Genomic DNA, 27,817 nt, shown 5'->3' on the forward strand with positions numbered 1-27,817 from the left:
TGTCTGTTCCTTCTTCTTCCATGATGTAGTCATGTCCTTTGGCTCCATCCGGTACTGTAGGCAGAGCTGAGAAAAATATGTTCTACCTCCATGGCCAGTATTTCTAGAGCAATTTACTGGTCCACCGAGTGGAGGTCATGAGGAATTCCAGTCCCTTTTGGCATTAAGATATATGTATTTTGAATCAGAGAAGAAAGTATGTATCTGCATTAAAGACGATCCATGCATTAAATATGATACTTTCAAAAATCATCATTCAAAATCATTTACATCATTTATTACCATGAGTATGTCACCAGATAAAAAGCAATGATTACTGAAAAATCTTTGCATTTCATTTTATTCTCTTTTTGTATTCGAGAGAACTTTGCACAAAGGTAGTTATGTCTTCTTCTTGTTCAGTAAATCAACACATTTTGCACAGCTGCACAGATTTTTTGTCATCAAGAGAAAAGCAATTTGGAAAATTAGAATATGAAAATGAAGATATGAGGCACAGAAACCCATCAGTAATATTCTAGAATAATTGCAGCAGCATAAACCTCATGAAATTTAAACCTGTCATGAAGTAGCCAGAGGTCTGAGGGTAGTCATTATCCTCCTCTACTTGTGGGGCTGTATCTGCAGTACTGTGTCCAGCAAAGGTCCCCCATTAGAAGTTTCACCAACAAACTGTAAAGGCCCAACAGTGAACACCCACCAAGATGATTATTAGGCTACAATAGATGAAGGACTGAGGAAAGGAGGAAAGAGCTGTGTTTGTGTAGCCTAGAGAAAAGACTGTCAAGGGGGGGTTCAGCTGCTCTCTTCAACACCCCAAGAGGTGGTTGCAGAGAAGATGGTGCCAAACTTTTCTCAAGAGTGAACAGTGATAGGACAAGAGGCAACAGGCAGAAGCTGAAGCAGGCGCGGAAAGCTCTAACTGGAAATATGGAAGAATTTCTTTCCCATGAGAATGGTTAAGGATTAGAAAAACTTGTCCAGAGATGTGGTGCAAATGCCATCCTTAAAGATTCTCAAGACTGACTTAGACAAGGCTCGGAGCAAACTGGCCCAACCTTGAAGTTAGCCATGCTTTGAGAAGGGATGTGGACTAATGACCACCAGAGGACCCCTTCAACCTAAATCCCTCCATTCTTCTGTGATTTTAATATCAGAAAAGCTCTCAGTGACTGACTGGTTCCTGATGCACTGTCCTCAGCTGTTGTCTGTAGCAAGTGTCCATCTGCAAGCTCAAGACGGGTTCACCTCTCCATTGTGAGTATGTGGAACCAACAAGGCTGCCCAATTGAACACACACAATTCCTGTAACAGTTGAAAAATAGCTGCTGAGAACCATCCATCAGCTAGGTCACCTAAAATCTACTAAGTTACTTGCCATCTGGCTTTACATCCTATGTATCCATGCATCCAGCACTATGGGTGTTACTGTTTATGTTCTGTTTTCCCTTCTCATTTTTTCTTTGCATGAAGAAACTACTGAAATGCTGATACGTTAGCAAGTGAATTAATAAAATCTTCAGGAAGTTTAATTATAGCTGTCATTATATTTTTATTTCTTATTGGGAGATGCTACCACATTTAATCCAATGTTATAACCCAGTGTTAAGTTTGTGGGTTTGTGATGGTGTTTATCTCCATGCAGGACTTGGAACTTCATTCCCCAGGAGATTTTGCATTTGCAAAAATTCAGATGATGGAGAATGATGAGTTGAAAATGGAAGGGTTCCTACAAAGTAAAATGGCTTTAAAAATCCACTTGAAACACCTGAAACAGACTTTTTTTGTATTTCAGGCCATTTCCCCAGCTCCCTCTTCACTGCCCTAGAATCAGCTGAAGGTACTGGCAGATCGCTGGACAGTCTACCAGACTGACAGCTGGCCAGGGAGACATCCAAATGTAACCAAACAGGAATACCAAGCATAGAAGTAAAGAAACTTAATTTAAATTTGTAACATAAGCAGCCACACCATAAGAAGCAAACCAGATTTTAGACAAAAGACAATACTGAAGTTTGTTTAAGAAACAGAGCAACAAATTAAATAATAATCAAATACAACCATGTGTTTGATACAGGAACCAGCGGTAGGTGTGGAAAATCCACCTGAACGGATAGAGGTGCAGACACCTCAGGAGCAACACGGCTCCCTGAGGGTACTAGCAGACCTGGGTCCCTCTGAAAGGGGCCCTTGCCAGTGCTCAGGGTGGGCAGCAAGGTGTCCCCTGTGCCACTTTGCTGACTGACTTTATGGAAAGCCAGCTGCAAAATGGAGCGGTAAAAAGATGTGGTGCTATGAGGGCACCAGCTGACTTTTTCAGGACGTTTGTTGGGAAGAACAGAACTGCTGTTGTATCCGCTCTGCTTTGCTGGGGGTTGTTTACAAGATTTGTCCTGGAAAGACAGCGGGGTAAGACCGTGCACCGAGCTCAGCTCTGGCAGCAGCACGGCATGACCACACTGCCACTTGTTTTCTGGGCTGGAGATTTCCCACTGGGAGAAAGACACACACTGATTTCCCTTTGCTGCAGCTTCAGATAGGGGTTGTTGCAGGAGCTAAATTGCTTGCTTTCACGGTTAAAGAGTAAATTTGAAGTTTATAGGCACAAATTTTTCAAGAGGTCTGTATACTTTGAGAAGTTCCATTGACTTTTCATAGGATTCAGACATTTAAGAAAAAGAAAAAATAACTCATCCTGGCAGCACTAGATTATGGTATATTAATTTTACGGCAAACTAAAGTATCAAGCTTCTAACAAGCTTCTAAAGCAATGACTAACATTGTGTAAACACTGATGAAAAAGCTACCAAGGAGTATCTGATCTGGTGTTTTCTCTGCTCTTCTTTCTAGGTTTTTTGGGCAATGGATTATTTTCTGAAGGCTCCAGCAGCTCCTCCTGAGGGCATCTCTAAGCAGAACGTAATCAGTCTATTCATTTCAATGCAGGAGTTTTTTTTGATGTTTCCCCTCTATTGCATATAAAAGCCCCTGCCACCAGTGCAAACCTCTATAGTCCCACGTTTATAAAAACCAGCAATGTTAACTAAACTTCTCTTCCATTTTCCTTTTACATTAATTAGAGCAACCCACGTTCAAAACCACCCAAGCAGAGGTTCAGCCACCTGACCACCAGAGCCACAGCAGCATATAGCTCAGAAGAGACAGGCAAATGAAACACATCCCATTTCATCAGGACCCTAGCCGGGGAAGCTAGGACATTGTTTTCGGCCACTACCTACAGTTTTGGGCATCTTCCTTTCTGGCAATCAAGGCAAGAGTAATTAGGACAGAGCAATGGGTTAAGCAAACTTGCAGTATTTTTCTCTCTTTTTTTTTAAAACTTCCTGCAGTCTCTGGGCTTTTTGGAGAGATGGAGTTTTTGGAGGCTGCTGTTAAGCACAAGAAAATTAGATTCCCAGTTTCTTGGCTGAAATCTCCCATTTGCACTTAACAGGGAAAAAAGCCCTCCAAAAAGCAAAGAGCAAAGCAAAATTTCCTAGATAATGCAGGAAAACGAGGCTACTCAAAAGGACTTCAAATGATGCAGATGTGGGCCCTTTTTCTCTTACAAGTCTAAGTTATACACTACTTCAGTCAATTTATGATCCAAGAACCTACTTTTCTTTAGCTCCCAGATAAAAGCTTTCTACTCTCATTTTAGTCTGTCTGTGGTAACCTCCGTCAAAAAAAAATAATCACGACTGTTCATTATCTATCCAGTTAGCTTAGCCTGAACAAGGCTGAAGGGAGACCTTATTGCTCTCTATAACTCCCTGAAAAGAGGGTGTAGTGAGGTGGGTGTAGTTGTCTTCTTCCAAGTAACAAGTGATAGGACGAGATAAAATGGCTTCAAGTTGCACCAAGGGAGGTTCAGATTGGATATTAGGAAAAATTTCTTTACTGAAAGAGTGGTGAAGCAGTGGAACGGCTGCCCACTGCAGTGGTGGAATCTGCTTCCCTGCAGGGATTCAAAAAGTATGCTGATATGGCACTTTGGGGACATGGTTTAGTAGGCACAGTGGTGTTGGGCTGATGCTAGACTTTATGATTTTAGAGGTCTTTTCCAACCTTTATGATTTTATGACTGTATCAACAAGTATTCTTATCAACTTAACTTCTCATAAAATTGTAGCCTTAGCAGAGTCACTGACTGAAACCAAGCTTACACTCCTCTCCAGGGACATTAGTAGATACAGTAACAGCAGGCACGGTTAAAAAACTTAAATTTTAACTTAAGTTTTAAAACTTGACCTTCTGATAATTTATGACAATCATTAGAGCATAAAAAGATCAGATGGATTAAAATTAGTCATGCACAAGGCTGAATACTGCAGACTGTGATGGTAATGAGGACTTAATTACACTGGCCTTCCAACCCTTCTTCCATTTCAAATGCCCAGTATGCCAGAATAAATGCAAAGATATGAAAGACAATGTTAAGTTTCATGTTTGAAGTTTCAAGCTGCTATAATTTTTTTTCATCATATAGTTTAAGAATTAAAACTCATACTTTCCATACACCTCCACTGAAAACAAATTTCTGCTATGCTGTTCTTCAGCATAAAGAACTGCCAAAAAAACAACCTGTGCCCTCGCAGCTCCTGATTTAAAGAATGAACTCAAACCTTAGCAAAATACAAGGGCAAGAACCGATTTTTTTATTAACCTATTTTATGGACCCTCAAGAGTCCATAATGAGTCCTGTCAATAGTTCTTCACTGCATGAGACTAATGTCTTATCAGAGGACATGGCATTATTTCACTTTTACATCTCTCCCTCAAGAATACTCCCTTTGAAGAAGTAGTTCAAGGGCAGGCATCAGAAAATCTGTTGCAGCAAGGTACAGTAAATGGATGCAAGCCACAGTAGAACTTCATCAGAAAAATTACACATGGTAAAACTTAGTTTGATGAGCAACACAAATATTTGCATCACCATGGTCCTAGCGGAGGACACCACCTTGTACTGCTGGTCAGTTTCAGGTCAACTTGGTACAAGTACAAAGAGTACTGCTGAAACAAAGCCACAAAGGATGGAATTTATATTATAAGCTTCTGAGGTAGACAACTAATTTTTTTTTTTAAGTCAGATTAAATAAATTACCCTTTTGGACCCAGGTAACCTCTTTTAAACATCTACTACACAACAATATATGTACCACCACACTTTAACTATTATTTCAGCTATAAACAAGTACCTTGCAAAAACTAGAGATGACTTCCACTTGAAGAAACGGCAGAGAAACGTAACCGCAGCGGACCTGAGGGATAGTTACAGACTCTTAAACAGGCATATTTCAAGATACAAGTTTGAGGCACCCTCAGCATACCTGAAAATCTAGTTAATGACATTTATTAGCTGTGCCTGTGAAACAACTCATCAGTCTGAAGAAGAGTCTCAGACATCAGCCTCTGGCAAAATGCATTGGGTTTTTTTATTGCCTGGGATGCTGTGCACATTTTTGAGTAAATGTTAACTAGGTTGTTAGAGATCCCATATGCGCATTTGTATGCAAACTCACATTGATTCTCTTATCCATTAAAGGACTTGCACAAGCAGTAATCGGACTGAGTGGTAGGTGGAGTAAGCAACCTTAAGAGAATTTTTTCTTCCCTAGAACATAGTGTGCTTTGAAGAAAACCACCAGTTTTTGATTTGAAGGAATTCTTGACCAGTTCCACAGGCAGTTCAATTGCACATACCAGTATTCCATATCAAATACGGGCTTTAGATTTTACTGGTGTATGGTCCATTGCCAGCAACAGCCACAAAAACCCACCAGTAATACAGAGCTTAAAATGGTAAAAAGACAACACATTTGAAGAAAAACCTCTTTATAATTTTCATGTAAAAAATAAAATACGCGAAACTTTGAAAGAGCAACATCCCATTCCAACCGCCATTTTAAAACATACTTCCATGCTAAGAGCAAAAGTCTGGATCTGAGCCTCATGGAAGCTGCCAAGTAATAAAGAAACTTAATCTTTAACATTACCCATACCTGTCTCTTTGCTTTCCTGGCTTAAATGACTGTTGACATTTTTACCAGATTGATCTAAATCCTCAATTTTATTTTCTACTTCCATAGCACTGCTTTCCATAGGAGTGTGAGAAGATTCTTCACCTATTTCTGCTTTCATTTTTGTGACTAAATCACATTCTTTGCCTTCCACATCCATTCCTTCTTCTGTTTGCGCCAGCCTATGTTGAACTTCTTCCTCTGTTTTATTTCCCGATTCCTCTTCTTTCCTCTTTGCTTTAAAGACTTCAACTCCCATCATCCTCAGGTAATGAAGTCTCTCATTCTTGGGCACAAAGGCACGGAGTGATGTTTTTCCTTGCCAACCACAAAGCACTATAGGACACTGAAGATCATCAGGTTTTCTACAAACAAGCAGTTATGTTTGGTTAACTACAAGACAGTTACAGCATATCCTGATAAATAAGTGCATCAGCTTTAACAGTGAATGCATTACATAACTATTTGTATAAGACACAAGTACATGGGTCTTAATTTCAATATCTAAACAGGTACCTGCTTGTCTACAAGCAAGAAAGCAATAAAACCAAAGTTCAGCATTGTTAAATTTCTGTGACAGACAAAGTAGTTTTCTAGTTAGGGTTTCAGAACTAACAAAAGCAACAGCAAGAGTAAAGTTCCATCTAAAAGGTTCTCAAGAGCTTCTGATACTACTTTGTCACAAAAAGAAACAATGAAAAAGTTTAACTTTTGTTATTCCAAATGCTGGACTCAACAGAGAAACAAAGAGACAAAACACATGCAGGGATACTGTGGAACTCTGACAGAACTACCAGTTCTCCTTCATAAAGTTACATCCTACAGTTGTTTTAAGAATACAGAGGCAAGACAGCTTCTTTCCCTGTTACTTTCTTTGCATCCCATCCGGTTTTACTGTTGACCCCGCTGCAGCTCTGTGGCTCCACTTCTGCTTTTGCTGAGTGAAGATAAGTTTTTGCCCAAGTTTTAAATCTGCGTAAATTGAAAGCAACACATCTACTTACTCAGGGTCCGGGTCGTACTTCAAAACGATACTTCCCATCGCTACAGGGTAGGGCGGTGGGGGAATAAAACAAAACAGATGTGTTACTTGGTACAATGTTAAAATGATTGTAATTTCAAAGCGTTCAAGAAACGTTTTTAGACAGCCACACAACATGAGCTAATTAGCAGTTATCTACATCAGTAAACTAAAGACAACACCATTTTTCTCGTTGTTTCTTTTCTTTTCTGACCAAAGTATGTATATAGTTATAATAGCAATTTACAATCCTGGCCCCTCCCGCCCTCAAACAAATTAAAATACAAAACCACATAGTGGATTAATGCACTCAGTGAATCTAGGAAGGAACTTCTACTTAAGCACATGAAAGAGTATGCCAGCCCAAACTTCAGAAAAATTGTTCTTCCCACTCCGTCTCATCAAACACTGATGTACAAGGACCAACGACAACTTGGAAACGAAGCAACATAAAAAAAGATTGAAAATCTGTCTTCATTTCTTCAAGTATTCAGTGCAGAGGAAATAAAAACTTAATATGGTTAAGACATTGCTCGCCATACTTGAGGAAATCAAATGAGAATTTGATTCTATAATAATATTCTATTTGTACATATCATGAGAAACAATTGCTGATGACAGAGTTTCAGCTGGAGCACTAACAAGCATAAAGATCAGTAGCGCACATAAAATCTTTGTTCATCAGATATTTTGAATGCCACCTCACAGCACTGCTTCACTGAAGTAATGAGTTTGGCAACTCTTCTGTTGTCTAGAGCTCACAAACCTTAAAAGGTTGTAATAAGAAAGGACTACAGTTTCAAGTAGGCACACTGGCTTTCAGTAATGCGTACTCATCTAATTAACAAGTATGTTTAAGATAAATTTAGTCAAAAATTTTAGAAAGCACAGCTTATGTGACAGGACTTTCATAAGTCTTCCACTGACCACATAATAATTATTTTGTCACAGCACAAATTGGAAAGCTTACCCATGTCTTTGACTTTCTCCTGTGTTCCGCTGCTAAATTTACTTAAGAATGGATTTTCCTCAGTTAGCAGAATCTTAACATCTTCTATGCAGACATTTATAATCCTTGCATGAATGAAAGGGTACAGAGTATAAATTCCCTGTTTAATAAATAAAAAAAAATGTTTCAAAGTGCAGTCTCTACTTTCTGAAGTAAAAAATGTTAAAAACACCATGTCCTTTAGCAAATATCAGAAAATAATTTTCACATTTTAAGCCATACTGAAAACACACATCGTCATTAATCTGACAAAGTCAACGCCAGCTGTGCTACAGGCTCTACAGGAAACCAAAGTATCTCCTTTGAAAACACAATGCTATGTAATTACCTCTTGTGCTAATCTGAACGCACATCCAAACTGTTCCCCATCACTGTTGCGAGACCAGACTTTTATCCCTGTGTTAATAACCTGCAAACGGCAAAGACAATAATCATTGTTAAGGAACAGAAATTCTAAATTACGACTATGAACTTGCTTTTTCCTCAACTGTTTAACTAAAACAAGAAAGAGGATAATTCTGCTGTAAAGTTTGCCCACTTGCACCGGACACTGAATCAAATCTATGTGAAAATTCACTGAAGAGAAAAAGGAATTCACACTATCAAAATGCAGTTCTGTCTCAACATAAACATCTTTTACTCGTTTCAATGTTGAAAACTGAACACTGTGAAGAAGCAGCAGTCTTAAAATGAGGGCAATGAACTATTAAGATCAAATTTTAATTTTAGCTTGAGTAGGAATTTTCTGGGTGATTCTGGGAAAGTCAATCAAGGACAAGATTGTAAAAATGCACAAGCACTTAATACTAGGACACTACATCCTTTGTGGTACCCAAAGTCTCCTTGCCTAACATAATGCACCAGTTTCTTAAAATTTTGTCAACTATGTAGCCATTTCCTGTCTGAAGGATAAAAGAGAATTACTTATCCATCTCCAAGATCTGTTGCAAAGATGTAACAAATATCCTTGGAAATTTTCAAGATTCAACTGGACAAGGCCCCAAATCATATCTGATCTAGCTTTGAAATCAGCTCTGGTTAGGGCAGGAAGGAAGCTACACTAGACGACTTCATTCTATCTTAAAATATTCAACGATTTTTAAGACAAACCTTTAGCATTTGAAAGGCATTTTCCACAGAAATCCATATATATATATATATATATAATCAACTAATTTTTCCCTCTGTTCACAAAACCTACTTCTTATCCCACTGTTATTCAGCTTAACAACTTTTCCAAGGTTCAAGTTTTGAAATTACTTTGAAACAATGTCACCACGTAACAGCCAGGTAATAGCTGAAGCTATCTGTTATTTGTGGTACGCTTTCAAAGCTCCTAATACTTCTATAATTAAGGGGCTCACAAATAAACGAGTGTCAACGTAAACTTGTGAAAGTACCTCAAGATCACATAGCAATGCTGGGACACATGTAGCCATTGTATGTTCCCCTCCTTTACTTTTAAGTTCCCTTCCATCTGCCAAACAACATACTGATTTTAATCTTGGAGACCGTTACTTACAGAGTAAGTTGTCTCAGAGACAACTCCTATCTCTGTAACAGAGGAAGGATAGAGAGGAAAATATTCATTCAGACTGAAACAAATGCCTATCAGAGGGCTAATCCTCTAGATAAACAATAAGCTCAAGTATAGTAAAACGAGACATCCACTGATGCCTACGATCTCCATTGCGAAAACCTGACTAGATGAACCATACCTTCATCTTCTCACTGTTGTTCAGAAGCACATTCCTTAGCTCCTTAGAAACCATGTACAGCTGTCTCTTCTTTCCTTCTTGAGTTCGAGTTAGTAAATTCATCTTGGGAAATGATGGGTCCAATGCATAGAACTTCCTGTGGCCATAATACTTGTTTTTATTAACTGAACAATAAAATTACATACTCAAAATGCATGGGTTATCCCATTTCCTCAAGCAATCTCTGCAAACACTTCGGCTCCAGAAAACAAAGATTAGACTTTCTAAGAAGCGTAACATCAGAGAAGACAAGCTGTCACAGACACTCAGATACACTCCAAAACTTTTCAATGCAATCTCTAGTTGGTTGTTTTCATTTGCAAAGAGCTCAAATGCTGAGGGGCACCTGGTGCAAAGTTAGGGAACAAATTTTATGCATGACCAACTAGACTCATCTTTTGCAATTAATTGAACAACTAATATTACTAAACTACTAGGAATTTTACTGCCAAAAAAGAAATATTTTTTTCTTACTGGATAGGAAGGAACAGTGGATCGTCTTCTGGGAGAAACACAAAGGGGTCTTCTTTAAAACCAAACAACTTCATTTTTTTAGATGGTGGTGGTCTGAAAAAACAAAAATGAACAACCAAACAAACCACTGCATTGTCAATTTTGGTAGAAGTATTTGGTTTAAAATCAGTAAATTCAGTTCATTTAGTCAACATCTGCCTCATGGTAATGATAGTATGCCAAACAGAATACTAACATCTTCCCGTGCTTCACCAAGATGTCACTGCTTACAATTTAACTTTATAAAACACAAAGTAAAAGCAGTGCCTGAAAACAGAAAACATAAAACGAAGTAAATAAAGAATTCTGAGGGAACGATTGTGAAGACGGTAAAGATAGCCCAAAGGTTAACTCCTAAAACGAATTTTTTTCCTTTAGGAGAGAAGAAAGGATTAACAGACTTTGAAAATTCTAATAAGAAAAGTGGTTATTGTCCTAACTTGCTGAAATAGACAGAAAACAAGGAAATTCATTAATTCTTCTTCACCAACTTCTAAATGAGTCTAATAACAAAAGAACTATAGAAAACTCAGCAATTGTGAAGCTTTCACATGACAAATACTTAGACATGATCCCTTACCCACATACTCCTTCCCTTTTGCTTTGGTCAGTGTCTGAATTCTGCAATTCTTGCATTTTCTTAGGCTCTTCATTTTCAGCAAGTGCTGGTTCTTCAGTAACACATTCAGAACCATTATCTGAATTAGCTGCTGTCACTTCAGTATCTCCTGTTCTTTGTGGTAATTTCTGATGAACCTGTTTTAAATTAAAGTATACTCAACAAAGCAAAAGGAGTATCTAACCTGGAACAAAAGATGCCTATGTTCTCTTTTTGCATGTGATTAATTCTTATTAGTTTGTATGCAAGTACTTAAACAGATCCATTTCAGGAGTTAATCTGATTACTAAGTCAAGATACCACTGTAAATTGCATTTACCTCTAGTAGTGATCTGGACAATTACGTACTGTCCAAGGAAGCTATTTTTGTACCATTTACAAAATCATGTTCAAGCACTCACAGAGAAGACTATTTTCAGTCAGGATCTGCTGGTTTCCTCGTAGGACTCAAAGTGACACATGCATCCTGCTGCTGCATGCTTTCTCTAAGAGAGCTACAATGTTAAACGTAGCATGGCATAAACTATTTGGATGATACATGCTTCTGAATAAATGCTTTTTCCTTGCCGCCAGATGTTTTACTCATAAGGTGTTCTAACAAAGCAAATAAAATAAACGGAAAACAGCTAAAAGGGATTCACTCAGAAGTGAAAGTTTCAGAGATATGAACAATCTACGAGATCAAATAAACTATGTCAACTTAAAATCCTGTTGACAGGATTTTAAAGACAATTGACAACGAATGGATTAAAGTCAGATGGCTGAAGCTGCTGCTGCTCCTAACAGTTTTACATCCATTCCCCAGCTGCTGATCTGCTAGACTAATCTGCTAGTGAATCACTCCTGAGCAACCAGCCACAGAGTAAGATAAACTGAAAGCAGAATTAGCTTTTAACACAGCAGAAAAAAGCCTTCAGCAGAGGGACAACACACAGCTGAAGGAAGCGACAGCTTTAGCTACACAATTTAATCTGCTTCCGTAATTCTTTCAAAGCCTTAATTTTAGGTTAAAGTTTTATCTTGCTATTTTACTATGATTTCAAAATCCCCCTTACTTTTTTTTTTTCCTACTTTAAAATGAGATTCTTTTTCAGGTCCTTAAGGGATTTATTTAGGAGTTTACTTTTAATTGACACACTGAACTATAACTGAAGGGTAGCTACATAACAGAAAACATACTGTAACTGCTCTGTAAGCTTTCAAAAATATTCCAGAAATGTTATTAAAAGTTAACATTTTAGCTCTTTTAAAAGAAGTTACCTTAGGCTGGCGTTTATTCCACGGCATTGGAGATTTTTTAATTAACACAGCCACAAAGAAACCTCCTGTGTTCTGGTGATGTGGCAGTATCCTAAGACTGAGGGGGGGAAGAAAAAAAATGCTGCAATGTATTCATCAGGATGCATTCAGGCTCTCACAAAGTCCTAGAAATGTTACATTCCTATTTAATTTCAGGGTAAACTTAAGTATACCTAGTAGAATTGTGCAGATTTAATTATCAAGCTAGAAACAGGATCTAAAATAGAGCATTCTGGCAAAATAACTTGCATCAGAGCAACGCATTCACTTCACCATTCACATCATAGCTTTAATGACTCATTTCTAAACACTATCTTTAGAATAGCTATGGAAAGTCTTTAATAGAAAATAAGCCACACTGTTAAAATGTTAAAGTTTTACAGACAAAGCTAAAATTACTGGAAAAGTATCTCGATTGAACACAAAGAATTTGACCTGTTTGTGTGAATACTTATTCCTTGTAAGCAACTTCCAATAATTTCTCTCAGTTAACTGAAATTTAAATATTGTTTACTGCCATTACATATGAAGCAATTAAAATATACTCAGACCTATACCAGCATAGTTTTATACTGCAACACATTCCTAATCTGACCTAATTATAATTTGCCCATCACTATACAAGGCAAGCACTAAAACCTCTTAAATCTACTCTGGGAAAACTTACCAACGCTCTAGATTCATTGCCTTTAGCTTCTCTTCATCTTTTATTGGAAACATAGTAGGACGTATTTGTGTTTGTCTATTTGAAGGCACATCTTTCCACTCTTCAAACCACTGTCCATCTTTCAGCATTACCTTCAGAGGAGTACAAATGAGTACACTGAAGAATACAGGTTACCACTTTACATGTTTTAATTAAAATACTTTCAAAATCAATGTTCAAATGCCAAAAAGAGAAGTTATTTTCTGGTATTGTAAATTAAGTTCTTTAAAGTGCATTGTTCCTTTGTGCATTGCACGTGTACGCTAAGAGCAGGAGATTCTTGTCAGCTGTACCTCTTTGCGTGCTTAAAAAAGTGTGTACTTAAGTAAAGGCTGGCACAGAATCAACTACAGTGATCTTTGGTAACCTTCTAAAACATACAGAACAGTAAATTACAAAGGAAGGACAGTGGTGGAGTATACAAGAAGATTAGTAAGCCACCAGATTTAGGATATACTCCTTATTTTTCTCCACGAGATCGGCTGTGAAACATTCTGCTAGGCAGCTTCCAAGCAGTATACAAACAAATAGTGCTACTGTAGTCTAATACACATTAGAAATAAGGAATCTCAATTTCATTACATAGGAAAGATGGAGGAGTGCAGCACAATAGCTTGGTAGGCACAGAGCCCCATTACACAGGTGCACACAGGTCATAGACAGAGATGTTTTCAAGTTACTAAATAACTATGTCCCCATACATTTTCTGCTCTGTCTGTATCTGTATTTTCTACTCTGTCTGCATCTGTATCCAGGACTCAGAGCACAACCATGAATTCACTCTAACAGATGGTGTGGACATAACATCACCTCATGCTGTCTATGGGTCAAAGCTTCTGAAGGACTCTTAAGATACAAGCAGGTTAGAGCCACAACTCTTGTAACAAGGGATTTTAAATCCTCTTTAAGCAGGAATACCAAAGTGGAAAAAAAACCAAACCAGGGAATATTTGGCTTCAGAGCTCTGGATGCTTAATTCTGTACTGGGCATTAGACTGTTAAGAAAGGCCAAATCCAGGGATGTGGGAACAAATGCATAAAATTAATGACTGAAATGAAGGCCTTCTTTTGTTGTCAAGACAACAAAATAGAGAAGTCATTGCAATGGTGACTTCAGGACTGGCAAGCAGGATGAAGTGTTTTCATACATCTGACTGTGATTGACTTGCAGGTTTAATTAAGTGTTCTACTGGAAACTGAAATGTAAGATCTATTTAGATTACAATTTCACTAAGAATGTTAAAACACAGATTTCAGTATCATGAAGTCTGGCACTTCTCAGCCACTGATCAGATCACACCTAAAATACTGTGCCTTTGCGTGTTCCTGAAATAGAAATGACTGTACTTCCAGAAGTCCAATATGCTACATGTCATATTGCTAGACGGAGACAAGACAGACTGTAATTCTAAACTGTTGTCCTGAGTTCAGCTTGAGAGAAACAAACAATGGGACCGATAACTAACTGGAAGTGCAAACGAGTCTACAACTATTTTGGATGTACTAGAGGAACTGCGCTGCACTGTTCGGTTTTGGTTTACCAGCCCAGCCACACAATGTAACTGGCAGAATGATGAAGCATCAAAGAATATAGTGAACTCTTCTCTACTGCATGTTTCACTAGCCTCTTGTTAGGGCAAAATGAAGACTAAAAGTGTTGCAGAAGTAGGTTACCAGGTCTGGAGTTAAAAAGGTCTCTTCAAGACTCTGAAATAATTCACTGGAGTTCTTTCATTGTCTGGCTTAAGGAGAGACTACTGAATGCTATTTCCAAGCACCTAAGTGTCCCTTGAACAAAATCTTATTTTTATTTTGCTGTTTCCAGAGATTTACAGTCCACTGATGCTGAGGAACATTCAATGTAATCACTAAGTCACAGAGCTCCCACTGAACATGTGTTTCACAAGGAAACAAAAGAACGCATAAAGTAAAAACAGCACCAAAGCAAGCAAATACATTCAGTGAAGAGCTAGCCAATGAGGCTTGAAAAAAAATACAGTAGCAGCAAGTAAGGGCTGAAGAAAGTCGTGCAAACTTTCAACAGATTTTATTAGCCCATTTTTTAAGATACCCATTAAGGAGATTTATATTTTAACTGCAAACACAGAAATAAATGTTACAGGGAATGGAATATACACTTAGTGACCTTTTTGTACGTTATTTTTACTATATAAAGTATTGGCTTTATACAGCACAAAAAAAAAGTAAAATCGAGACAGAAACACAGTTATGCATTTTATGTTTATCCTTCAGGTACAAACATATAATTTAAACTTTTGGAACTGTAAGAAGAAAGAAATCAGCTGACTTCTAAGCTGGATTTCCAACGGCAGAATGTAAGCAAATCTTTATTCCTTGCATCATGTTCATTAGCCTACACATAGCTATAAACACTCAGACTGCCATTGCAAGAGACTAGTGAAATGGTGAGAGAAGATAAAACAATCAATGTCATTTGCAAAGGTGCAGGCTCATCATTAAAATTTAATCAGAGCTTCTTTCCCTACTTCCATGATGGCCTTCTACATTCCTTGATAATACTCTTAATAAGAACCTGAGGAAGCTCTGGGGTTTTTTTGCCCCTCCCTACTTAGCCTGTTTCCAGACTCGAAATCACATAAGGCCTGGAACAAAATACAGGATTCTATTAATATTCTAGGATTACTCACATCACTGCACGGTTTACAGATTATTTCCAGAAAGGGTTTAACAGCTTTTATTTCCAAATGATTCAAATGGACCAGCTAAAGAACTGTAGAATCTAACATTCACAGACTGTAAAGACAGAGGAGGAGGCATAACTTAGAAAGTGGCTGAAATTATATTGCCATCTACAGGCCATATCAGCATAACATGAAAAAGGTAATTATAGTAAGAAGATATAAGGAGATAGAGGAAAAAGGGAACAGATAAGAGAGAAGGAGACAGATCAGGAGACAAGAACTTAACATGAGAAAAATTTCTAGTCTTCTCGTCTACAAAGCTATGTTGTCTAAAACTCTAAATTAGAGCAAATCACTACCATTTTTTCAGCTCAATCTAACATTTTGAAATGCTACACTTCAAAATTTCCCTAACTTAATACTCTAACATAGACCAAGAACTTCATAGAAATATCAGGTCTAGTACCTTCCATTTTGTAATTCCTGGCATCCTCTTCAAACCTGGCAACTCAGACGAGACATCAGCAAGTTCTAAGGCACCTGAAATCCCAAGCATATAAATATTCTTGAATACAGAATTTGAGATTTGTGTTCCTAATTAGCTTTATATAAAAGCAGTTTTACTTAAAGATTTAAGACCATTTAAAAACCATTGCTTTTTAAAACTTTCAAGGAACAAAACATTATACAATTCCTACCAAGGAAATTAAGAAAGAACTGTTCATAATAACTACAGAAGTTTGCAATCTATAAATTAAATGAAACATAATGGTTAGCTACTTTCTGTAGCAGCTGCATGGACTAATACTCTACAACCTGTATCACTAAACACCAGTGTTCCAGGCAATGCAGTCACACAAGTTTTTATTCTCACTTACTCAGTATTTGGATTTACTACACTGATTAAATGTTCGTTTCAGATAAGTACTCTTTTTGGATGACAAAGCCTTTTAAAATGCTTTATTCTCATATTCTCATTTTATGGACTTACAATCTTAGTATATTCCAGCACGACAGAAAAAAAGAATTTATTGGGTTTTTTCAATGGAAATATAATTCCACAGCAAGGTAAGTATTACCAGTCTAAGAGGACAAAAGGCTATGTGTCTAAAATATGTCAGATTTTTGCAAGAAACATCAACGGAGTATAATTCAATCTACTGAATAAAAACTTAAAGCTTCCCCAAGTCCAGAAAGAATGATACAAAACTTTACTGTTTAAATAGTTGATCTGTCTAGAGAAGAATAACCTTAAAATTCCTTTTTTGTGATTCTGGATACTTAATTTTTTAAGAATTAGGTAGCCTTTTTCTCATATTTTACGCAATTTATCAACCTGTTCTACAGCACCAACCATTTACTCTTACAATGACAGTTTAAGAAAGGCTTTTAAAAAAAAAAAACAACCAAAAAAAGGTGATACATGAATTCATAAACAAATTCCAAAATGACATTTCAAATCTGATTAAACTTCATGTTTGCATCCATCCTTTGAATATTCCTGCCTGCCTACAGCATGACTTCAGCTGATACCTCAAGACTACATCAGACTGATCAGGCACCAAATAATCTGGCAGAAGTACTGCAATTCCCAGTGGAGAAATAAGGTACAAAATTGCCTTTTCCTTATCCTTCAGCCCTAAATGGAAGTGAATCTCTGATCTGCTCCACAAGTAGCAGCGTAACACAGTGCTAGGAACTAACAACACTGAAGAACCAATATACCTTCCTGACTGTCCTGAGCAAATCTTTTGAGGTCCAACACCCTTTGTAGACCACTGTAGCACCTCACCTTTCTTTAGCTACACGTACATTCAAGGCCCACGGATAACATTTGCTATCTGGGATATATCATAGCCTCCCAGCAAGCAAAGACAAGATTCAATGTCACAGCCAGTCAAGATCCTTACTTCCAAGTACTGAATTTGCCCCAGATGCTGCAATTGTTTGCCTCCATTAACATACATACTGCTTGGTGCTACTATCCAAACTAGTCCTTATTGCTTTTCAGCCCTGTCATCGTTAAACTTAACTCTGGCAATATACACCCTTTAATAAACCAAGCATGTTACAAGTTACTGGAAACATGTCTATGTTGTTCTTTTACTCAGTCTTACACAGAATATATTTCTAAAATGAAAATAAGTGGAAATTAGACAGTCAATTCCTAATTATCTGCAGGCATTTTAGCTAAAAGGCTGTTTCAGAGACAACAGAAATTGCATGTGTAATTTGGGGCCAGGATAGTGACTGGCACAAAGGAAACATTACACAGAACAGTCTATTCAACTTCCAGAACCAGCTCAGCTCCAGGAGAAATTCAGCTGCTTCTGCTCTGTACAGCACTCAATTTAAAGTCTGTGCAACTTTTCCTACAAAATCCAATTAGTTGTCTCAAAACTTTAGGTTACTGACTCACAACAGTATCCATCAGCTCAAGACTTGAAATTTGGGCTAATAAACTCTACTATCACAAACTTATGCATTGCAGCTTCCCAGCTCACATCAATTGTGCCACCTCTTGCTACTTCACAGGATGCGAGACTTAATAGGAACTTAAGCAAACCTTCACATGCAAGTCAAAAGTGTATAAAACCCATGAGCTTGGAGACATTAAAATTCCAAGCATGTCAAAATGTGGGTCAAATGATGCTAAAGGTATCAATAACTCCTACCTACTGGGGCACAATAACATTCCTCTAAGTGCTTGAGTACACTCTAGGCTTTTCACTCGTAGCACGTAGTATTTACAGTATTATTTACAGTAGTACAGTATTTCTTCTGGAAAATACGCCGTGTTTTTAAAGTGAAATACAAATGTCAGACATAGACTCCAACCAGTGGAATCGGTTAGCAGAAGCCAGATAAAACAGACTGAATTCCATCGATCTGTACAAGTCTTTTCTGTACCATTAACACACTTTCAGATTTTATATTTGCACCCTATCTAGGCCCATCTAAGAAGACTGCTTGTTTCAGCACCAATGAAATCCTATTGGTACCAAAAAATTGCTGCAGTTTTGCATATTTGGAGCATGCTACCTATGCTATACTTATTACTACCATACACGTATCCTTTTTTGGGGCTAAGAAAAAAATATTTCCCCACTCTGCCCAAGCTCACACTCTCACCTTGACTCTTTTCCAGCAGAGATGCAATCACAGCTTCATTTTCAATAGGATTCAATGAACACGTAGAATATACCATTCTCCCACCTTCTGCCAGCTGTTCAACACCACGAGTTGCAATTCTTAACTGCAATCTAACAGAACACTCTTAGACTAGCCAGGCACTATTCAGGAGCCAGGAAGATTTGAAAGACTTGCAATCAATCAAATTTCTTGCAGGTAAAGCTCTATTGCAGACATATAAATCTCCATGGACAAAGCCAACACCAAGTTCCACAGCTGTCACCAGTATGCAAATTCAAGTCAGTTTATACTAAGCCAGCTTTGTGCAGACACGCTCACAATTACACCTAATAAAAGAGCAGTTAGGTTAAATCTTAACACTACTGCATAACTTTTAACATAACAATCTGTGCTCCATCGAGTTTATAATAAAGTACTTAACACTTGAAAAATAATACCCCAAGACTCACTCTTCTTCTCAGAAATCTAGAACTTAAATGAGGAGCAATCTGACTCTTACAAATATTATGGATGACACAGCTTAGCTAGCACTGGCCTTCTGAGAAAAATATCAGTAAGTTCCATCACCAGCTTGTACCCTACCTGCATGCTTACAACTAAAATAAAGCCTGTAACTAAGAATGAATTATCAAGTAGTAACAAGTCACCATAGGTTAGCTGAGTCATAGTAACTAATAGCATTCCCAGCTCATTACAAATGCACAGTAAAATGTTCTCATCTGTGTTTAAATTACTGCTTTTTACCATATACCTGCACTAGGCTAAGCACTCATTCACCATCAGTTAACATAAATTGGTCTCAGGTAACTGAAACTGTTTACGTATGATCGCAAATAGTCTAAAGACTTTATTACTATTAAATTCTACATATTTCTTTATTTTCCAACAGTATTTTACCTACTTAAACATTAAGAACCCAAACCAAATGATTTGTTGCTTTTTTCATTAGCTACCTCATCTATATTAATACAATGAACCTTATTATCCTTATTGTCCTGGAGAGGGGCTATTCATAAAGGCTTGCGGTGATAGGATGAGGGGGAATGGGTATAAAGTGGAGAGCGGCAGATTTAGACTAGATATTAGGAAGAATTTCTTTACCATGAGAGTGGTGAGGCACTGGAACAGGTTGCCGAGGGAGTCTGTGGCTGCCCCATCCCTGGAGGTGTTCCAAGGCCAGGTTGGATGGGGCCTTGGGCAGCCTGATCTAGTGGGATGTCCCTGCCCATGGCAAGGGGGTTGGAACTAGATGATCTTTAAGGTCCCTTCCAACCCAAACTATTTTGATTCTATGATTATGTCAGATAGTCGTAAGAATACAAACAATTTAAATTCACACACTCCACTCCGCACATCTGAAATATTACACTACACTTCCTCTGAATGACACATAAGCTCTAGATACGAGAGAAAAGCGACTCTTCTTAGTCTCTGCTTTGTCACATATTAACATGTGAATGCATGCAGATGTTAGATACAGGAAAAGGAGGAGAGAGAAATAAAAGAAGCACAGATGTGTAATAAGCATTTTTACCCATGGAGCTGCAAACTGTTTTGTGTTGTCCACTTCTTCCATACATCAATGTTTTTCCTCATGGTTCCATCTCCACTGTTACAGCAGTTGAATAGACATGTATTATTTGTGGTTAAAACTCATTTCATATTCAAGTCATTTGCTGCAGTAAAATATTAACAGCACCTCTCCAATGCTAACTAGCTTTCCAACACTGTACTATTTATTTCTGCAATATTGTTGTATTTCAGTATCCCTAGCATAAGTTTAAAATCTGAATCCCTTCAGCTGACTACATTTAAGTACCACTTGGAATGAAAAAAATTCGCCTTGATTTGGCATCCCACTACCTAAGACAGTTTAATCTACTTTTTTGCCTGTTTTGTAACTTAATATAAAACATAACTCGCTAAGAAACTCAATAACTCAGTAACACAAAAATTCTAGCACTGCTCTTAGTGCAATAAAATCTGCATATTGAAGATTACAAAGATTACACCCCAGATACCTGCAGGGGACGTCACATAAAATCCTGTCATAGAAGAGGACCTCTTTTCTTCCATCAACATCTATTTGTAGATTAGGAATGCTGGAGGCATCATGATTTACCACCATGATGCACGGACTGTTTAATCTCTTAGCCTGATGAACCAGCAAATAGCAGCGCTTGTTGTCGACATCATTGGCAATTACAAAACCCTCTGTGAACATCAAAAAGTGGGAATATGCTTTAATATTCAGCAGCTAAATAGTGCGTAGATTACTGTCTTATCTTCAATGTTGTGTATACCTTTCACTACAGATTCTTACTTAAAAGACTGATTACAAATAGAGGATCACTTACTGAACATAAAATAATATAAAATATGTTGAAGTTAACTGATATGTCAAAACATAGTCTCAAGAGTTCTAGCTTGCATGCAGTGGAAATAAGGCACAACCAAGGCCCCTTCAACACTTCCCTCTCAAAGTAAAACCCCTCTAGCAAATAAAACCTCCACTGCCACCAAAGATAATCTCTGCACACCAGCAGATTTCCAGTAGAACACAGAAAGAATTCATACCCCTAACTTAATTTCTACGGGCAGTATTTTCTCTGTGCATCTAGCTGAAAGTAAGGATTCTGAAGCTTAAAAAGAGGATAAACATAACAACCATTTGACGGCTAAAGTAGCTTAATCCAGTGTTTGCAGTATACCACTAAAACACAGGGGCTCATGGGCGGCCTTCTACTGAGTAAACCTGATTTAGATACAACACTTGAGCTCTAATCACATCTACTGTAGTCTGCACTGTCAAGAGATATACACAATCCATTTCTCTCCTTCAAACCAAGGAAAGTTTCAAGGAAAAGGTGGAGTACTTCCCATCTGACAGCACTCAATCACTCTGGGAATTCAACTTTGGGAAATTCGGTTACTTATCTGTGATATTAAACAATCTTCTACAAGAAAAAAAAAGCAGAAATTCAAAGTTAAAGAAGTTTTTAATAGTTTTTCCTGACTTACTGGGAAAAGGAACATTCATGTCTGCATGTAGCATTTCAATGAGCTGTGCAGTCTTAGATCCAGGTGCAGCACACATATCTAGAATCTATAAACAGCAGAAAGTTAAAAACATCCTATCTCGTATTTTTAAGTACTTGAGAAATTTACTATGTTTTCTTGTTTAAAGTAAGTTTTTTTACATACACTTGCAGAATTATGGTTGTTCTGAACAACAATTTACTAAAAACTAAAGTACAGATCTGTTCTTTGTATGCTTTATCTCCAAGGGGTCTAAAATATAAAACGGACTTTGGTTTGTAGGGAAAAATACATCAGATGGAAAAAAGATGGAAAAAAAAAAAAAAACCCGAAAGAGAAATCTGAATAAAGCCATGAGGATAAGGCCTTTTTTATCAGCTCACATGTGATTCAAACTGAAGTTAACTGGAATTTTACATATATACATACATTCAGGGCAAAGTTACACTGAAGAGCAAGTACTACTTTTCTTTAACTATCAATAAGTAATCAGAGATTATCCGACACCGTTGATTATACAGATCTTATAAAAATGAACTGCCATCCCTCCCCACACATTTATATTTTAATGAAAGAAATCAGAGCAGCATAAACTGTTTCTATATCCTGGAAGAAGCACTTGGGAAGTATTCAAACAACCTTCAGGCAGCAGAACAGAGGAGCACAGACACCAACACCTCATTTCTGTCATATTTTTCCCTCCTGGTTCATCATAGACTTGGCCTGTGATCGAGTCATCCATAGAATCACTTTCATAGCAAACTCTTTGACAGCTAACATTGTTTTCTTCAGTAAGGAAGCTTAGAGTCTTTCCTCTTGCCTAGCTGCAGATTTTCAGAAACACATGACTATCTTCTGGACCTTCAGCTCCAGTAAAAGTTAGCTGAAATCACGCAACAGGGCAAAAGATGCAGATGGATCTGCTCAGATCCTCATGCAAGCCCATGGCATGACCAAGACTGTGCTGGAAGACAGACACCAGAGAAGTGCAAAGAGCATTTACTGAGAGCTCCAGAGAGCACATGATAAGCGCTGCCACACAGCAGTGTTAACACATCATGAAACACACTCAGTAAGAGAATGTCATACCTGTTCTTTTAAGTAACAGTAGTGATGCTAGGGGTTTCTACTTAACTTTTGTAGATAATGCAAAAGATAATGAAGAATAAGCAAGCATACACTTGCTCTAAAATTGTCCAGCAAATTGACTAACTTGTGAAAAATTGATTGAAAACATGTCAAACTTACTGTAGAACACAAACAGTGAGAATATTTTTGCATTAGATGGAAAATAAATTCAAAATCCATCTACAGAGAAGCTTGATGGTCATAGAATAGTTTGGGTTGGAAGGGACCTTAAAGATCATCTAGTTCCAAACGCCCTGCCATAGGCTGGGACACCTCTCACCAGGTCAGGCTGCCCAAGGCCCCATCCAAGCCAGCCTTGAACACCTCCAGGAATGGGGCATCCACAACTTCCCTGGGCAACCTGGGCCAGCGCCTCACCACGCTCATCATGAAGAAATTCCTCCTTACGTATAGTCTAAATCTGCCCCTCTCCAGATTATATCCATTGCCCCTAGTTCTATCACTACAAGCCTTTGTAAACAGTCCCTGCCCAGCTTTCTTGTAGCCCTCTTCTGGTACTGGAAGGCTGTCCTTGTTTAAGATAGGAATCAACAGATAAGATGACAGAAGATGTTGATTAGGCATGAAAAGAAACATGCAATTCTGGTCATAGCAACAGCACAAAAAATAAGGCAGTACGGAACATAAATGATCCTAAATGGCAACAGCCAAAGCATTGTTGCAGTAGCTATTTGCTGTCTTATCACAAGAGAGGATAAAGAACCTATTTTGAGTCTGATTTACGAGCAAATCTGTGAAATGTTACACACAGTCTGGAAAGTGCTTGCTAAAATGCAAAGTTAAACACTCAGTCCTACAAACACACAAAGCTAATTTATATGCAATATAAGTAAGATGTGTGCAAAAATAGTCTCACTATTTGTGTTCTATAGTAAGCTGAACATATTCACTACCTGTTCAACTCCAGACAAAACTCAAAATGCACCTGTGACACATCAGGACTGAATCTATCAGTCAACTCATTGGTCAGTTAAGAGAGATGAGATGATCTTGCTTCACATAAGACAGCCATCAGCCCTGTGTGATAAATTGTATTGGAGTGAGAGCAGGAGAAAAACTGCAAAGTTACATTGGTTAAGTAATGATAATATAAAACCAAACACATACAAATAAGTCTTTAAAGAACATAGGTCAGAAGTTCAAAAAATTTTAAATTTTAAAATACAGCATGAAAATTTTAAGAAATAAGTGCACAACATGGCTGCTTGATATAGGAAGGCACTTCTAACTAGGTTACTCGCTTAATCTGTTAAGTTAATGACCTAACAGATTGATTCAACAAATAAGGGTAGAGCATGAAAACATCACTAAGGTTAGAATTGTGTTTGCTTCCAGATATCCCCAACCCTATAATCTGCTATTAGAAAATATCATGGCCATTCCTTAGACGCCTCACTTAAAATTAGCAACCTATACTCTTCAGCCACCATCAACAGCACACTTCAGCTCACCCAACTTATTTTGTCTAAAGACTTATAAGAGCAAAAGTTAGAGAAGAAGAAAGAGAACACTACCATTTGCATCTGGAAAACTAAATCTGTTCACAGTGTAAGGGAAAGCAGGAAGCTAAAACCAGTTATCTCACTTTAAGAGGGGCCTGAAACCTGAACACGTAACTTAGATGTAGCTAAACACACTAGCATTTCGAAACTAAGATTATGCAACTACTTAAAGCAAAACTGCTTTTTAGAGGGTATTACACCTAGCTGAAAAAGCAGATGTTCTTCTGACAGTGTATTTGTGAGCTGCACACTACCTGACTGCTGCTGTTTATATGCAGAAATCATAAAACGTGCCAACCCAAAGCATGACTGTGTAACAGCTCTAATACTGCTGTTGTGATTTGTACTTCAATCAAACTATCTCCTCAGAAAAAACTCTTGTACGTGGTACACTAGAGTTACCTTATGATGAGGATTAACATTAAGCAGCAGTGGTGGAATCATACTAACAGCCTCCTGACGACTGATGTTTCCCTTGAAAGAGAAAAAAAAAAAGGGAAAGAAAGCCAAGCTCCTTTTATTCCACAAAAGAATGCATTTATTTTGCAATAAAACTTCTAAATCTCTATGTAGTAAGATAATAAAGCAATTAAACCCACACTATTACACCTTCAGCATTGAAGTTTGTTAGCATTTAACAAAAAAAAAAAAAACCAAAACAATATTTCACTTAATTGAAATTTCTAATGATTTTGTATTTACTCTAAAGCTATTAACTTTGTGGACATATTTTCTGCTCAGAAGAGATGAGAAACGTGTTGAACCGAGTGAAAAATTCCATTACTAAAGGTAAGTCTTGTTATGTACACATGTGCATTTTTTACCAGATTTAAACATCTGTTTTCTAACAGCAACTAATTACTTTACAGAGATTCATTTACACATTCCCAAATGAAAAAAAAATGCAATTAGTATATGAGAAATATTTGTAATTGCAGTTATGTGCCACAGTCATGGGATGAATCACTGTCAACAGCCACATAAAATCTGGATTCTTCTGAGCTTCCCAGCTCCTGAGAGAAAAGGCACAGTCTTGATTTCTCATAACACATTCAAATAAAAAGCTGCACGGTATATGAAAGAAAGAAAGAAAAAAAGAAAAATAACAAGATCGATCCAACACTTACACACTCTGTCTCGCTAACCAGAAACTGATGAAATTTTTCCAGTTGCGGTGACTTGCGTAAGATTTTTCTACTCAAATTAGTGTGCCAGGCTAACTCTTCAGGATACCTGGAGGCAAAGAAACGGATAAAGAGCAGAGGCATAAGAAAGACAGAAACCAGTCTGTCAGGCTGGATGACGGGAATAGGCTGCATGCTGTATTTTGCTTCCCATTCACTTACCAGCTCAGCGACTGCGGTATTTCGACTTTTTGGCCATCTACCTCTAAGTCCTGCAGTTCTTTGAAGTATTTTTCCTTCAAAGTGTGGAGGATCTCTTTGGCATGACTGCAAGGGAGAGAGATAGAATCACAGAATGGTTTGGGTTGGAGGGGATCTTAAAGATCATTCAGTTCCAACCCCTTTGCGACAGGCAGGGACAACTCCCATTAGATCGGATTGCTTAAAGCCTCATCCAACCTGTCCTTGGACACTTCCAGGGATAGGGTGTCCACAGCTTCCCTGGGCCCCATTCCAGTGCCTCACCACCCTCATTGCAAAGAATTTCTTCCTAATGTCTAGTCTAAATCTTTACCCTTCTAATTCAAAGCCATTAGGATAAAAGAAAATGGCCTCAAATTGTTCCAGGTAATGTTTAGACTAGATATTAGGAAAAACTGCTTTACTGAAAGAGTGTTGCTTTCTTTAACAAAGTGCTGCTCGGGGAAGTGGTGGAGCCTCCATCCCTGGAGGTGTTCAGAAAGTGCATGGATGCGGCACTCTAGGACATTATTTAGAATACACGGTGGCGTTGGGCTGGTGGTTGGACTGGATGATCTTAGAGGTTGTTTCCAACCTCAATGATTCTATATACATGTGTGGAGAATCTCTGGTGTGACTGCAAGGGAGAAACATAGAATCACAGAATGGTTTAGGTTGAACATGATCTTAAAGATCCTCCCAGGGCAACCTGTGCCAGTGCCTCACGTCCTTCACGTGAATTTCATTAGAATTTCTTGCTAATGTCTAATCCAAATCTTCCTCCCTCTAACTTAAAGCCTTTCCCTTTATCCTATCACTACATGCCCTAGTAAGCAGTCCATCCTCAGCTTTCTTCTAGCCCCTTCAGGTACTGGAAGGTCGCTATAAGATCTCATTGGAGTCTTCCCTTCACCAGGACAAACAAGCTCAACTCTCTCAGCCTATCCTCATACGGGAGGTACTCCAGCCCTCTGATGATCTTCGTGGCCCTCCTCCGGATGAAGGAACGGAGACAGATCCTCTGCAGACTGCAGACTGCCTCCCCCCGCCGGCCCCTACCTGCGGTACCCGGTGATGCGCAGCGTGGCGGGTAGCGGCTCTCTCAGCGCCGCCATGAAGGCTCCCCACTCTCCGTCGGGGACGATGCCCAGCTCCCGGTAGTACCGCTCGAACAGCTCGTTCTCCTTCACAATCTCAGGGTACCCGCCGGCCCAGCCCTGAAACGCGCCAACAGGCCGTCAGCCTCACCTCGGCTCCCACGAATCCCGCCCCTCTCCGTCCCGGCCCAGCTCTCACCGCTCGGTCCCCGCCGCCGCCACTCCCCTCCGTCCGCTCTTGCTGCTGCTGCTGCCGCCTCCGCTCGCGCGCTCGGCGGCCCATGGCGGCCAGGCACCGCGCGAGCCCCGCAGCACGCCTTAACAGACGCCCCAGCCCCGAAGAACCAGAGGGGCCCGAGCGGCGGCAGCACCGCGTGTCCGAGCCGCTTTGCCCGCCCCCAGCGCCCCTTCCGGGAAACGAGCGTGACGCGAGGCCCCACCCTGGCGGAATTTCCGGCTCCGAGTGCTTCTCTGGCCTGAGGCGGCCACGACCAGCAGCGCGTGCAGGGGGCGTGGTCGACACGCCCCACCCCCGCGCTGATTGGCCCGTGCCGATGAGGGGGCGTGGCTTAGCACATCTTCCGTCCCCCAAGTCCGCTCCAACCTGCAGCGGTCACACCCAGCGGTGTGTGGAAGGGGCGGGGCAGACCATCGCCCCCCTGCGCTGATTGGCGTGGCTCCGGAAGGAACTTCCGCCTTTCGCGCCGCGCCTGCCCGCGGTGGCCCTGCCCACCGGCGCGTGGAGGGAGCGTGTGTGGGGGCGACGCCCCCAGCGCTGATTGGTCCGCCGAGGAGAGGGGGCGTGGCCACTGAAAGAACTTGCGTCCCCGAGAGCCCCCTCAGCCTGCGGAGGCCACGCCCAGCGCTGCCTGCATAGGAGATGCCGGGGCCGCGGTCCCCTAGCGC

At 39.1% G+C, this 27,817-nt stretch overlaps 1 protein-coding gene across 2 annotated transcripts; it reads right to left on the reverse strand.

Annotated features, from left to right (window-relative positions):
* Positions 1–271: 271 nt before the first annotated feature.
* On the reverse strand, positions 272–27,337 carry NSUN2 (NOP2/Sun RNA methyltransferase 2). 2 transcript variants are annotated; one of them, XM_054058648.1, is made up of 20 exons: positions 27,111–27,337; positions 26,874–27,031; positions 25,797–25,901; positions 25,578–25,683; positions 24,853–24,924; positions 21,782–21,866; positions 20,782–20,974; positions 20,295–20,369; positions 18,740–18,870; positions 16,074–16,147; positions 12,906–13,036; positions 12,200–12,296; positions 10,901–11,076; positions 10,282–10,374; positions 9,769–9,904; positions 8,379–8,459; positions 8,012–8,150; positions 7,025–7,064; positions 6,003–6,385; positions 272–1,305 (listed from the first exon to the last, which is right to left on the reverse strand). In XM_054058648.1, exons 1-20 carry the CDS (start codon positions 27,192–27,194, stop codon positions 1,166–1,168), a joined length of 2,499 nt encoding a protein of 832 aa, XP_053914623.1. In that variant the 5' UTR covers positions 27,195–27,337; the 3' UTR covers positions 272–1,165. The 2 variants fall into 2 exon arrangements, 1 of the variants encoding a protein (XP_053914623.1); XR_008448506.1 differs by having other exon boundaries at positions 1,188–1,305; positions 5,199–6,385.
* Between the last annotated feature and the right edge of the window lie 480 nt (positions 27,338–27,817).

This window comes from Cuculus canorus, chromosome 2, assembly GCF_017976375.1.
Source record: "Cuculus canorus isolate bCucCan1 chromosome 2, bCucCan1.pri, whole genome shotgun sequence".
Classification (NCBI taxonomy): Eukaryota; Metazoa; Chordata; class Aves; order Cuculiformes; family Cuculidae; genus Cuculus; species Cuculus canorus.

Bases quoted from the DNA above. Each gene is read 5' to 3' on its own strand.
- NSUN2 (XM_054058648.1), bottom strand. From the start codon at position 27,194: ATGGGCCGCCGAGCGCGCGAGCGGAGGCGGCAGCAGCAGCAGCAAGAG. The intron at 25,684-25,796 runs GTAAGTGAATGG...CTTTGCCTCCAG, and splicing joins ATACCGCAGTCGCTGAGCTG to GTATCCTGAAGAGTTAGCCT. The intron at 1,306-6,002 runs GTATGGGTAATG...CAACTGTTACAG, and splicing joins CCAGGAAAGCAAAGAGACAG to GAATTGTGTGTGTTCAATTG.